We start from the raw sequence: 13001 nt of genomic DNA on the forward strand, positions 1-13001 counted from the left end.
ACTCAGGAGCTCAGAGAACACAGTAGGTCCCCTTCCCCCTCTGAGAACAGAGACATTTACCATTCTGCCCAGTACTGCATGTTCCAGGGTCTGCGTGGTCCCTGCCCCAATACTAGAGGTGAAAACACATCTGCTCGCTGGGCTCCATACCCTGTCTAGGACCAGTCTAACAGTCTTCATATGAGACCCCGAATTGGTTTTTGGCATTTCCAAGCCCATAGTCACACACTATCCACTCTGCTCCGGAGACCCCAGGGACGAAGTTCCAATGGGGAGAGCCAAAGTTTCAGGAATACAAAGTAGCAGGTGCTTGCAATATTCAGATCGGGCAATGGCCTTTCGAAGGAGATAACGAGGGTTGAAGCCTTGCACTATCATACGTAGCACCTTGATAGTGGCACCTTGTTATCAAGGACTAAGTGCAAATGTCACCCAATTTGGTTTTCTTTATGCTTCTATCTGAATCTGCCTTGTCCCTTATATTTTGTTTTCTCTTTCTCACTTCCACTGGGATATAAACTCCCTGACAGCAGTGACCCACGCCTGGACGAAATAGCGCCTGTTCAATAAGAATTTTTCGGGCGGTGGCTGGCTGGATAGTTTGGGCACGGTCGCTCCGGCAGCAGCCGCTAGAGCCACCCTAGATAGGCGAATCCGAATTAGCCCGCACAGAGGAGGACGCACACTTTTTCCCGCCCCTCGGTGCTCACACCCCGCGCCCCGCGCGAACCACTCTGCCCCCCGCCGCGAACATCTCCAGACCGGAAACAGCGGGAAGCACTTCCGGAAGTGGTGAGTGACAGCGGCGGAAACGCCGCTGGGACTTGTAGCGGCAGCGGGGACCCGCTTCAGGGCTCGGCGTCTGAGGGTGCCCACCACCGCACCCCTCCCCCCGCCCCACACATCTCTCTAGGTGGAACCTCGGGCCCGGGAGAGTGGACGGGGCGTTCCGCGCTCCCCGCCGATAGCTTGGGCTGTGTTGGGCGGTTGCCCCGACAACGGGCACTTCCGGGAACGGCGCAGGACGAATCCTGCCGGGCGGGGGGCGGCGCTGGACGGCGGCCGTCTCGGACCGAGTGGACCGTTGCCCGGCAGCACCTGCTTCCGGGAGCTTCGGCCCCGCCCCCGCGCGCTGCGGCTTCTCCACCCTCGGCTTCTGACTGGCGCTGGCGGCCCCAGTGTTTCCTTGTTGCTCCTGGCAACAGGCACTTCCGGGAGTGAGGGCCTTCCCCCTCCCGGCCCCGCGGGCGCGCGGGCCCCGAGTTCCGGACTCCAAGCAGCGGTTAGGCGGCGGTCGCTCCTCGGCCTCGGGTTACGGCGGGCCGCGCATCCCGGGCCTCCTCGCCGCCTCGGCGGGGTCTCCGGGGCCGCCATGGTTCTGCTGCACGTGAAGCGGGGCGACGAGAGCCAGTTCCTGCTGCAGGCGCCGGGGAGCACGGAGCTGGAGGAGCTCACGGTGCAGGTGACCCGGGTCTACAACGCGCGGCTCAAGGTGCAGCGCGTCTGCTCAGGTGCGGCCCAGCGGCGCGGCGAGTCTGCGGCCGGGACCGTGGAGCCCGCGCCGGGGCGGGGAGAAACGGGCCATCCGGGATGGGGAAGTGGGGCGGGAGCCGCAAGACTTTCTCGGGCCGGCTGGGCAGAGAGGGTCAGGTTTGCGAAGGTTTGCAAAGACGTGCGGCCGGCGGGCTCGAGAGGGGACAGTCCGCCGGGGTCCCGCGGAGAGCGGAGTGACGCCGGCACCCCGCGTGCGGACAAGGCCAAGTGCGCGCCGAAGCGCCGCGGGGCAGGGTGTGAAGTAGCCGGGGAGACGGGCTAACCCGGGGGAGCCGAAACACCCGGTCCGAGAGCAGGTGTAGTGGAAGGAAATCACCCTGTCGAGACGCCTGGAGTGGAGCGCCTCCCGGTGGGGGAGCACCTGACTTTGGGACGCCCCCACCTCCCGAGGGTGGAAAGAGCAACCTTGGCGTCCCTTGCCCTTCTCCAGGAAACACAAGCCTGTGTCTCATATTACAACGTTTGGTCACTCCTCTCGAACGCTCTAGAGCAGCGCTGTCTGGCGACTTTCCGCCTCGAGCGAGGTGCTCCCGATTTGTGCTCCCATGGTGATACTCCAGATGTGGTCTAGTGTTTCTGTAATACGTGATTTTTGTGCCATGGAGAACTCCTTAAGGGTTATGGTTTCTGCCTTTATGGCGCATACATATAGTTTCTTAGAAAATTTACTGATTTCAAAACCAGCTCAGTATTAAATGTTTTTCTTTTTTATTTAAAACATTTGGGGAGAAAAGTGACTCCAACTTCTTTTTCTATAAAATTATCAATTGAAAATGTGCTGCTAAATATTACGAGTCGTGCTAGTGGCTCACTCATTTATTCTGTAGCTCCCATTGTCCACTGTGATTCAGGCAGGCCCAGGGCTCTGCCTGCCAGAGACCAGGGTGAAGGAGACCAGCCCCTGGCCCCCAGATGTTTAGTGTCTGGTAGGGAGAGAGACAATAAAGACCCCATTAAGTTACACCCTTTGTTTTGTAGTGTTGTATTATTACAAGCCACCTGGTGTCTTCCTACAGTGCTATGGAAACTAGGAGGGAGGGAGGGAGGAAGGAAGGGCAAGCGATTTTGCAAGGTTAAAGTGTGGGTTAGTTTTGGGGTGGATATATATGGGATTGGAAAAATACAAAGCCACACTTTTGCATAGTGAACATGATACCAGAACACCAAAGTCTAGTCCCATCTCTGCCTCTTTGGAAGGGTGTGAATTGCCTGAAATCCTCTCCACTGACCAGATTTACACAAATTATTTAGAAAGTGTGTCTCTAAAGTTGCAAGCCTCAGGTGACAGGGCTGTAAATGAGGGAAGACCAGGATGTGGAGGATTCTCTTGCCTGCTTCACAAGGCGAAATGCGATAATCTATGTGAACACGCTCGGAAATTGTAACGCCCTTGGTGGATATGTATTCAGACCGTCAGTGAATTTTAACTTGTGCCCCCTGAGTCCCAGAAGGTACAGCCCAGCAGAAGATTCGCGCACAGAGCCTGCAGCCCCTGCTGCCCGCGACCACGGTGAGCTCCTAAACTCGGTGCCGCTGCTGACCTAGGACAGATGGGCGACCGTGTGTCAAAGGTCAAGGACAGGCCTGGCCCAAACCAAGTGGTATCTAAGCATTTGCTAAATAAAATAGGGAGCCGCTGGGCAAGACCCCTGACCCCCAGGGAGCCTACATTTCACTGAGGTGTAAGGTGTTGTGATGATAATTGTGATGTATATTGTGTAACTTTCTCTTATTTTTAAGAAATGGAAGAATTGGCAGAACATGGCATATTTCTCCCTCCTAATATGCAAGGACTGACTGATGACCAGATTGAAGAATTGAAATTAAGGGATGAATGGGGTGAAAAGTGTGTACCCAGTGGGGGCTCGGTATTTAAAAAGGATGACATCGGCCGAAGGAATGGGCAAGGTAATCCAGCTTGTATCTTCTGTGTGCACGCGCGAGCATAGCAGGAAGTATGCAGGTGGCAGTTTCACGTGAAAATACGGACCTCGGGGGGCACCTGGGTGGCTCAGTTGGTTAAGCGTCCAACTTCGGCTCAGGTCATGATCTCATGGTTCATGGGTTTGAGCCCCGCGTCGGCTTTGTGCTGACAGCTCAGAGCCTGGAGCCTGCTTCAGATTCTGTGTCTCCCTCTCTCTCTTCCCCGCTCCTGCTCATGCTCTGTCTCTCTCTTTCTAATAAAATAAACATTAAAAAAAAAAATTAAAAAAAAAACCAAAAAACACAGACCTCAGTTTTCTGTACAAACATATGAAATACTGCACCGTGTAACCGACTCCCGTGGTACCGTGCAAATCCAGAATGAATCGGGTAGGTCGAGGAAGCATCTGTCTTCTTGCTCTTTCTTTACTAAGGTGCTGCGAGCTTTTACATCAGATGAACCACCTGAAGCTGCCAGTTTTGTAGGTAACAAATGGTGAAAATTGAATATGGTTCGACCGAATAGTTTTGGGGGGCAATCATTGACAACGTATTGAGGGTTCTGTTCTCTTACGGTTTGCAGCTACTAGGGTTTGGCTAGAGATTCTGTGTGAACAGAGGCGATGTGTGTCGGCACATGGTCTCCCCTTGAATCGAGGACACGGCCCTCTGTGGTGTAAAACGTCTTAGTCCACGTCAGCATTCTGAAATCATTCCCCCTTTAGTGTGCGGTTGATCATGTGGAATTTCAAGGAAGAAAAGACGGGAGTCCATTTTGATGGCTTATCCCTTTTAACCTGAGTAAAAGGCCCCGTTTAAAAGACCGTAATTTGATCGTTTAACAAACACCTAAGCACCTACGCGTCTACTGTGCTAGAACACTGTGAGGAGCGAAAGAAATACAAAAGTGTCCCTCCAAGGACTTGACAGGCTCAAAAAATATTTTTGTAAAAAAAATAGTGAAGATGATAGGAATTTTTAGTGTTATTTCGGGTGGGTTGTAGCCTGGAAAATGGTTGGCTGTGTTCCACAGATTTTCATAATGTAAACTCATTGTCAATTTGGAGAGATGTGTTTGCTTTTTGTTTTTTTTTTTTTTAATGTTTATTTACTTTGAGAGAGAAAGCGTTAAGCAGGGGGAGGAGCAGAGAGAAGGAGAGAGAGAATCCCGAGCAGGATCCGTGCTGTCAGCACAGAGCCTTGATTTGGGGCTCGATCCCACGACCCTGGGATCATGACCTGAGCCGAAATCAAGAGTCAGACGCTTAACCGACTGAGCCACCCAGACGTCCCAAGATATTTGTGCTTTTTAGAAGGAATTGCATCACTGAGAAAAAATAATAGTATGTCCTGAGAACCAGTTAATGGTTCATTATTCACCTTTAAGCCAATATTATCTTAAATTAACCATTTCTATTCTAACACAACTTTATGTTTCTAGCGTTTTCAGTGTCTTAATTCATACTTTTATTTATTAAGAAGTTGAAGCTCTGTGGGGCTCCTGGGTGGCTCAGTCGGTTAAGCCTCCGACTTCGGCTCAGGTCATGATCTTATGGGTCATGAGTTCAGGCCCCACGTTAGCCCCTCTGCTAACAGCGCAGAGCCCGCTTCCGATCCTGTCTCCCTTTCTCTCTGCCTCTCCGTCGCTTGCGCACAATCTTTCTCTCTCTCACTCAAAAATAAAGAAACTTAAAAAAAAATAAATAAAGCAAAGCTTTGAGAGCCTTCCTAGCTTCTCGCAGCCAGCTTCCCTGTGTCCCTCACCTGAATTCCACGAGTGTCCTCCTCTCAGGTCCTTGCTCCCTGACTTGGCCAGGAGGGATTAGGACATCTAAGGGTTTTTGGGGGTTTGTTTGTTTTGGTTTTGTTCGTTAGTTTTTCCCTCTCCCCTCCCCAAGAAGACCTTTAAAGATAGCTGTTTCTCTCCATCTTCCCGGTTCTATTTCCACAGCTCCAAATGAAAAGATGAAGGAAGTGTTAAAGAAGACTATAGAAGAGGCCAGAGCAATCATATCGAAGGTTAGCTTTTTTAAATGAAGCCCTAAGGCCTGTCATTTGAAATACAGACTCCACTTACTCCAGAGTGGAGTTATCTGCGGCCCAGCCTGTTCTTTTTCTAGCCTTCCCGGGGCAAGGCAAGGACCAGCCTGTTTGGGTGTGGGTGGTCGCTTTTCCTTTTCATATTGGTGACAGCTGTCCTGAATCCTCCCGGTCTCCCGGGTCAGGCAGAAAGGATGCCTGGCCTGCACGAGTACGACGTGGACTTGTGGGACACTGTGTAGTGCGTGTGGCACAACCACGAGCTGATGGGTACGTGATATTGGGAAAACTTGAGAAAGTGAAACGTAAACATAGTGACCCTGTAAGAGCTCCGTGGATATTTGATTGCCGGAGTTCGTGCCGCTATGAATTACTTTTTTGCAATGGTCACTAGTACTTACGCAGGAGCTGTTTCATAGAAGGAGAAGCAGAGGTCATACCTGACAGTGCAGGTAATGTGACCCTGGAGGAAAAGAATATTAGGATGTTTGAATAATTGTTTTGTCTGTCAGTTGCTTTATTTATGTGTTGGCCCTGGGCGTTGCTACCCCCCGCCCTCCATTCCAGCCTTCTCAGTGGATAATTTTTTTTTTTTTCTTTTCCTACTGATCACTGGGCAAAATCACTTTTTTTTTTTTTATTTCTTTTTCAATGTTTATTGATTTTTTAGAGAGAGAGAGAGAGAGAGGGAGACACAGAATCTGCAGTAGGCTCCAGGCTCTGAGCTGTCAGCACAGGGCCTGATGCAGGGCTCAAACTCATGGACTGCGAGATCATGACCTGAGCCGGAAGTTAGAAGCTTAACTGACTTTAGGGGCGCCTGGGTGGCTCCCGGTTGAATGTCTGACTTCGGCTCAGGTCATGATCTCACGGTTCATGAGTTTGAGCCCCACATCGGGCTCTGTGCTGGAGCCTGCTTCAAATTCTGTGTCTCCCTCTCTGTCTGCCCCTCCCCTGCTCATGCTCTGTCTCTCTCTGTCTCAAAAATAAATAAAGAAAAACAAAAAACAAAAAAAAAGCTTAACCGACTGAGCCACCCAGGCATCCCTGGGCAAAATTACTTCTTTTTACATTTTTTTTTTTTTAAAGTTTATTCATTTTTCAGAGACAGAGCGTGAGTGGGGAAGGGGCAGAGAGAGAGGGAGACACAGAATGCGAAACAGGCTCCAGGCTCCGAGCTGTCAGTGCAGAGCCCGACACGGGGCCTGAACCCACGGATGGGGAGATCATGACCTGACCTGACCTGATCATGACCGACTGAGCCACCCAGGCGCCCCATGGGCAAAATTACTTCTAAACCAACATGTCCTTAATTCTTCAAGCTCTTAACTAATCCTTTAAATGCTTCAGGAATGACTGCTCTTCAGTGCCTATTAATTTAGCAAAAGCTCTCTCAAGTCCGACAAGGAAGGCTTTGGTTCAGCCCAGTGTTTGCAAAATGCCTTTGATCCTAGAACCTTTTTTTTTTTACAGTATTGATCATAACTGTTAACACCTGATCAAACTAGCACGTGTCAGAGCGTGTGAGGAAAATCGTGGCCTGGACACTGCTCTGCACCCTTCACTCCCCTCACTGTCTGCTGTGGAAATCCTTTCTGGTCTCTTTGCTTGTGGATCTTCTTACGTGGTTGTCTCCGAATTTACAGGGAGGCTTCTCGGGCTCCAGTCCTTTGCTGCAGTGATTTGCCCAAAGTGGCAGGGCTCCCGAGTGGCCGGTCTGACTTCTCGCCCCGGGCCCTTTCCACGCCGCCTCCAGAAATGCAGTGCACGTCACCGTCCCCTCTCCAGAGCTGGCCACGGTGGGGACAGTTAGCACTGTGGGGCAAGCAGGAGAAGGTTCGAGTCCTGTGGCCGGAGGTTCATCATGGGGAGAGTGAGAGATGGTGGACCATCCAGACGCGGTGGCTCCTCGGGAACGAGACCACTGTCTCTGTGGCCCCTTTTCCTGAGCTGTCCCTCTGCTGAGAGCAGGAGACCAGGTCATTGGGGCGTCTGCTGCCCTGAAGCTGCACCGGCGTTCCTCTGTCACCTTGCCGTGTTACCTGGCCAGGGATCACTGCCCTTGGCATTTCGTGGAGCTTGTACAGAAAATGACTCACCCGCGCTGAGTTAATGTTGGTGGCGGTGGGCGACGTTTTCTGAGCAGAAAGACTTCCCTCACGTGACCCCGTATCTGGGAGCTCTGCACACCCATCCTCTGGCATAAGCCTCTGATGGGAAGACCTGATATGTTTTCTGGGGATCTGTGACTCCCGAAACAATCTCGTGAGCCACCTGCGAGCAAGCAAGGCAGGAATATCCCCTCTGTTTCACAGATGAGAACAGAGCTTTAGAGAGTTCGGATCTGGGCCCCCAGGGCACGGTCCACCTTCCTCCCTCAGGCCACACATCCGCCCTGCCCCCCTCAACCCCCTCTGGGATCTGGGCGTCCCTGCCACAGAACTCCTGCGGTCACTCCTCCTCCTGTCTTACTAGTCCGCCACTCGGTCAGATTAGAGCACCGTCACCCAGAATGGCCCCCTTTAGCGCAGGACCTCCCGTCCCCCTTCCCCATCCCTGAGCCCCCGCCTGGCCACGCCGCCCCACTAACGCTTCTTCCCTAACCCATCCTCGCCCAGCTGGGCCCCAGTCGGCTGGCCCCGGGCTCTGAGGCTCCAAATGGCCTACGTCCTGCCCTGCCTGCCTCCTTCCTTCCGGCGTGGCACAGCGGTCAAGGCTGTCTTGGCAGGAGCCCTCAGTTCTCTGTCCCTCCTGCAAGGTCCTCTTCTCATCCCTCCCTGGAGATTCTGATCTGTGTCTAATCGCCCCCCCCTCCCCCCGCCCCAGGCTCTCCCCCATTTCTGCTGCTGCCCCCACTGTTGCTTGCCCGGAAACCCAGGATGGGGGTGATGTTTTCCGGGCCTCCTGTTCTGTGGGCTACGTCTACTCTGTTAATGCACTCAGGCCTCTTTCCTTCTCCAGAAATCAGTTCTCTGCGGCTTCACCCTCACACTGCCCTGTCCCTCCCAGCGAGCTTCCCGGAGCACACGTACCGCCACATGCGTGGCCTGGAACCTCCTGGGTGTCTCAGGACCCGGCCTCTGTTTCCTTCCCCCACAGAGACGGTCATCTCAGGGCCACCCCTTCGCTTCGCAGGTCGGAGGCTTTTCTGTCTGACACTGTCCTCGGAGCATGTTGTGGACCCTCCTGTCCTCCTGTCCCCTCCCAGCTCCCTGAGTGCCCTTTCTCTTGCCCCTCACCACGTTGAGTGTTTATCGAAGCACTTTCTCCTGGGTCCTCTTCTCTCTCCTTGCCCCTCCCCCCAGTGTTTTACCTCCTCCTCCAAATGCACAGTCTGCCTCCGCAGGGAACTCCAATCTGTCTCCTCCCCCTGATGCCTTCCTTCACCTGCACCTGGTTCCTAGACACTTCTTCCTGAAAGCCCTTGAGGAAGCTCAGGTTTCCTAGAGCCGAGAGTTCGATTCCTCGCTCCTCCCTGTGCTCTGGACCCAAGGAGAAGCACTTCCCGCAGACTTGCCACTTGGTGTTGGCAGAGCCACCGGTGCCTCGATGACACGGGCTTTTGCCCCCCCCCCCAACCCCCGTGAGCCTTACCTCGGGTCCTGTACCATCTGTCCCACGATGGCGACAACCCAGCGCCTTCCGTTGCCATAGCCACCGCTTTATTGAAGGCGCCCTGGTAGCCTTTTGGTGCCTTGCAGATACCGACCGGGAGGCCTGGGTTCAGGTTTGACACTAACTACGCAGTGTTGCTGCAGACCCCTCAAGTGAAAGGGCAAGGTCCCCGGCAAGAGCCCACACCTTCAGACGCCAGGCAACCCACGGCGCTTCTGTCCCGGCTGTAAATCTGGAGGTTCCCACAACCCCCCGCCTGGTTCACCAGTTTACAGAACACACTGCGAGCGCTGTACTTTCGACTATGGCTTTGTTGTAAAGGACACAACTCGGCGCCGAGTGGAAGAGATGTAGGGCGAGGTCTGGGGTGCGGGGTGCAGAGCCTGTGGGCGCTCTCCTGGGATTCCCGGCACCTGCCTTCGAATAGCAGTGTGTTCGCCCCAGAAGCTCCTCCGGGCTCTGATGCCCAGGATTTTTATCGGGGTTTCTATACGTGGGCGTGAGTAATAAAATCCTGGGCCACGGGACTCCTCTCCAGCTCCCCTCCCTTTTCTCCCCCCCCCGCCGCCCCCCCCCCCCCCGCCAGGATGGTGATGGGGGTTGGGTCTGAAAGTTTCAACCCTCTAATCTCTGCTCCCTCTCCCTGAAATGAGGTCCCACGTGGGTCACCTCATTAGCATAAACTCTGGTGTGGTCCAAAGGGGCTCGTTAGGAGTAACAGACATTCCTGCCACTCAGGAAATTGCTGGGCATTTCCCTGCTCTCCCCCAGCCGGGAGCCTTCTTCACCCACCACAAGGTTAGGCTCCTGCACCGTCCCTCCTGCCCGGGAGAGACGTGGCCGCCTGTCCTCCGTGCAGATTCCTCAGCCTGGCCTCCCCAGCACGAGCCCCAACGTCCCCAACCCCCTTGGGCACTGGTGCACTGGCTGCACTTACCTGCTGCTCTTTGCTTCTCCTGGTCCTGTCGCTCACCTGCCTGCTCCACCTTCCCCCCACCGTGGCGTGGCATGGCCCGATCCCCTCGGTCTACGCTGCTGAGCGTCCTCCGCACTTGACTGCCCTTGTCGGCCCCGCTCGTAGTCTGCTTGGTGGTCTAGGCCGTGGCGGGCGCAGCAGAAGCCCCGCGAGGATGTTGGTGGCTTCGGTAGCAAGCCCCATTGGAGTCCTTTGTGTCCTGTGGCAGTCGTCTCTGCAGGAGGCTGGTACAAGAACCTGATCAGTCCTTACTGAATCGGTCAGTCCCATTGTACAGAATGATTCCTGTCCCTGTCCCTTCAGAAACAAGTGGAAGCCGGAGTCTGTGTTACCATGGAGATGGTGAAAGACGCCTTGGACCAGCTGCGAGGTGCAGTGATGATTGTCTATCCCATGGGGCTGCCGCCATACGATCCCATCCGGATGGAATTCGAAAATAAAGAAGACTTGTCTGGGACTCAGGTATGTGGCTCTAGGGCGTCCTGTGGGGTGGGTCACTGCAGAGTTGGGCCTCCTCTCCTGGACGTCGTGTTTCGCTTCATACACAGCCTTCCATCCTGCCATGCTGTGCTTCCAAGCAGAGCCCTGGGTTTAGGGGAGACCCCGAAGGTAGTGCTCGTGGTTGAGGGCACACAGAGGGGCAGGAAGTTTGTGGGGCTGCCCAGCAGGAGTAACTGAAAACCTGCCCGTTCTCTTTGGCCACTGGGAAGCCAGAAACCTAACTCGTGCCTGTTTCTACCCAAAGTGCATTCATTGGTCCCTTTGCCTGGAATTTTGTGTTCTAGCCTCACCTTTTGTTTCATGTTATTTTCCTGCATTTATGTTCCATTTTCCTTTGTTTTTCTCATTTATCCTTTATCCCATTGGACAGTGCCTGTGGCTCTGAGCCATCTTAAATAGACGGGCTGTGCAGAAGCAGACAAACAGCCCCATTGTGCCTAGATGTAAAAACCGGGCTGGATTCCAGTGTTCTTTCCTGGCAGTATCCTCAAAATCCATCCAAGAAGGACCCTGTATTGTAGATGAGGGTGCACATGAGATAGGGTGCTCCCCACCTCCCAGAGCAGGAGGGTGACGAAGTCAGGGCAAGAGTTGGAGCTACCAGGAAAGGCATGAAAATGAGCAAGGGCTTTGGTTTGGTGGGGGTGGTGGTGTCGCCCGTGGGGAGAGGTGAGGTGGGGTGGGGCTGAGATGCCAGACCCTGCCCCACACTGGTGGAGGGGGGACCAGCCAGGCTCCGTGCACCTGGGGGAGGATCACACGCGTGGGCCAGTGTCCGGATGCGCCTTAAAGCCAGTTCTGACCACGGCCCCAGGCAGGACTGAATGTTATTGAAGAATCAGAGGCCCAACTGTGGTGGGCGGCCAAGGAGCTCAGAAGAACAAAGAAGCTTTCAGACTATGTGGGCAAAAATGAGAAAACCAAAATTATCGCCAAGATTCAGCAAGTGAGTACTTTTGCTTTCACACGACACCACTTTTTGTTAACTGTTTTCCAACCAATAAAAAATTAGAATAAATCTCACTTAGTCTCTTTGTTACAAATACTTTAATCCCGTTAGTGCAGGCTTAATGTAAAACAGCGAAAACTGGAAGACAGTACGGATTGCTTGACGGTATCTGGAGTTTGTTTTAATGGGGGGGTGTACATAAGCCATGCTAATTTCAACCTTAGAAATAGGGCTACAAGTTACTAAAAGTGGTTCTCAAAATGGAAACTACAGCCTAGAGCACTGATTTCAAGTTTTCAAAGTACTGATACTCTGTAAACAAGGAGGATGTGCCAGAAGTCGTTACAGATATAGATCGCGTTGAGCCGTATCCGTGCGAGGCTGCTTTGCCTAAATCATTTCTCCATGATTATCTCCATCCCTTCTCCACTGGACCCGTGGCGGCCGGTGGCATTGCCCGGCCTCTGGTCTCTGTCCACATGAGGGCCCAGGGTTGAGGGGCTGCTGGAGACCAAGCCTCTCTTGAGGATCAGAACGGATCCCCAGTTTATGTGTAGCAGTCGGCAAAGGCGGTTGGTTATAAAACATTCACTGTAACTTCCTGGGTGGCCCCTGTAAGAGTGCTGTAATCCACAGTCTGCTCTGCCCTCGTCTTTGCAGAGGGGACAAGGGGCCCCAGCCCGAGAACCGATCATCAGCAGTGCGGAGCAGAAGCAGCTGATGCTGTATTATCACAGAAGACAGGAGGAGCTCAAGGTACCGGGCTGATAGGTTTTCGGCAGAGCTGGCGCCACGGGCATTCACCCCCTTCCTTACCCAAGTGTGCGGGGGGCTGCCGGAGGGGCCGTGAGTTCTGCAGGATGTAGGGAGGGGCGTTTCTAGAGCTCCCGCCTCTCCAGGGCCCCCGGGACCCTGCCAGGCATCCCACCTGCATTAGAGTCTGGGAGCATCCTTTTGGGGAGACGGGAGTGGGAGTTTGGACGTGGGTTCTTTCTTCAGTCTGTTCATGTTGCAAAACACTTTCCTGAAATGCCTTCCTGTGTAAAACAATTTATTTCCAGAAATTGGAAGAAAATGACGATGACTCCTGTTTAAATTCCCCGTGGGCAGATAACACTGCTTTGAAAAGACATTTCCACGGGGTAAAAGACATCAAGTGGAGGCCAAGATGAAGTTCACCAGTTGGTGATGCTTTCATTAATACTGGCTCACCTTTCCTGTAGGCAAAATAAAAACACATTTAAATAATAATAGGGCGCCCAACACCCTCTGAAAAATGTTGAATTTCTAGTTGTCCTAGTTTTGCTTTCCGTTTGAATGTGTCCGATAAAAATTATTTAAGGTTTTAGAATTTAATAAATATATCCTCAAAAGCATCAGCCTCAGTTATTTGTATTTCAAAACAACTATTTAGTATCTTTGACTAAATACTAAACATAATTA

At 53.0% G+C, this 13001-nt stretch overlaps 1 protein-coding gene and 1 long non-coding RNA gene across 5 annotated transcripts; one reads left to right on the forward strand and one right to left on the reverse strand.

Annotated features, from left to right (window-relative positions):
- Positions 1–919: 919 nt before the first annotated feature.
- CFAP298 (cilia and flagella associated protein 298) lies at positions 920–12934 on the forward strand. Of its 3 annotated transcripts, none has more exons than XM_027041711.2 (7): positions 920–1511; positions 3295–3462; positions 5429–5496; positions 10412–10570; positions 11424–11555; positions 12219–12314; positions 12620–12934. In XM_027041711.2, exons 1-7 carry the CDS (start codon positions 1373–1375, stop codon positions 12728–12730), a joined length of 873 nt encoding a protein of 290 aa, XP_026897512.1. In that variant the 5' UTR covers positions 920–1372; the 3' UTR covers positions 12731–12934. The 3 variants fall into 3 exon arrangements, with proteins under 3 accessions (XP_026897512.1, XP_053076605.1, XP_026897514.1); XM_053220630.1 differs by lacking the exon at positions 920–1511 and adding an exon at positions 2459–3064; XM_027041713.2 differs by lacking the exons at positions 920–1511; positions 5429–5496 and having other exon boundaries at positions 3385–3462.
- LOC128315121 (uncharacterized) lies at positions 5330–10416 on the reverse strand. 2 transcript variants are annotated; one of them, XR_008297562.1, is made up of 3 exons: positions 10070–10416; positions 9112–9549; positions 5330–8999 (listed from the first exon to the last, which is right to left on the reverse strand). It is a non-coding gene; the product is annotated as an uncharacterized LOC128315121 (long non-coding RNA). The 2 variants fall into 2 exon arrangements; XR_008297561.1 differs by lacking the exon at positions 10070–10416 and having other exon boundaries at positions 9112–9686.
- Positions 12935–13001: the final 67 nt, after the last annotated feature.

This window comes from Acinonyx jubatus, chromosome C2, assembly GCF_027475565.1.
Source record: "Acinonyx jubatus isolate Ajub_Pintada_27869175 chromosome C2, VMU_Ajub_asm_v1.0, whole genome shotgun sequence".
Classification (NCBI taxonomy): Eukaryota; Metazoa; Chordata; class Mammalia; order Carnivora; family Felidae; genus Acinonyx; species Acinonyx jubatus.

Excerpts from the sequence above, each read along its gene's own strand:
- CFAP298 (XM_053220630.1), top strand. The coding sequence starts at position 2,851 with ATGAGGGAAGACCAGGATGTGGAGGATTCTCTTGCCTGCTTCACAAGG. Across the intron at positions 3,463-5,428 it reads CGGCCGAAGGAATGGGCAAG|CTCCAAATGAAAAGATGAAG; the intron begins GTAATCCAGCTT and ends CTATTTCCACAG. Across the intron at positions 5,497-10,411 it reads CCAGAGCAATCATATCGAAG|AAACAAGTGGAAGCCGGAGT; the intron begins GTTAGCTTTTTT and ends CTGTCCCTTCAG.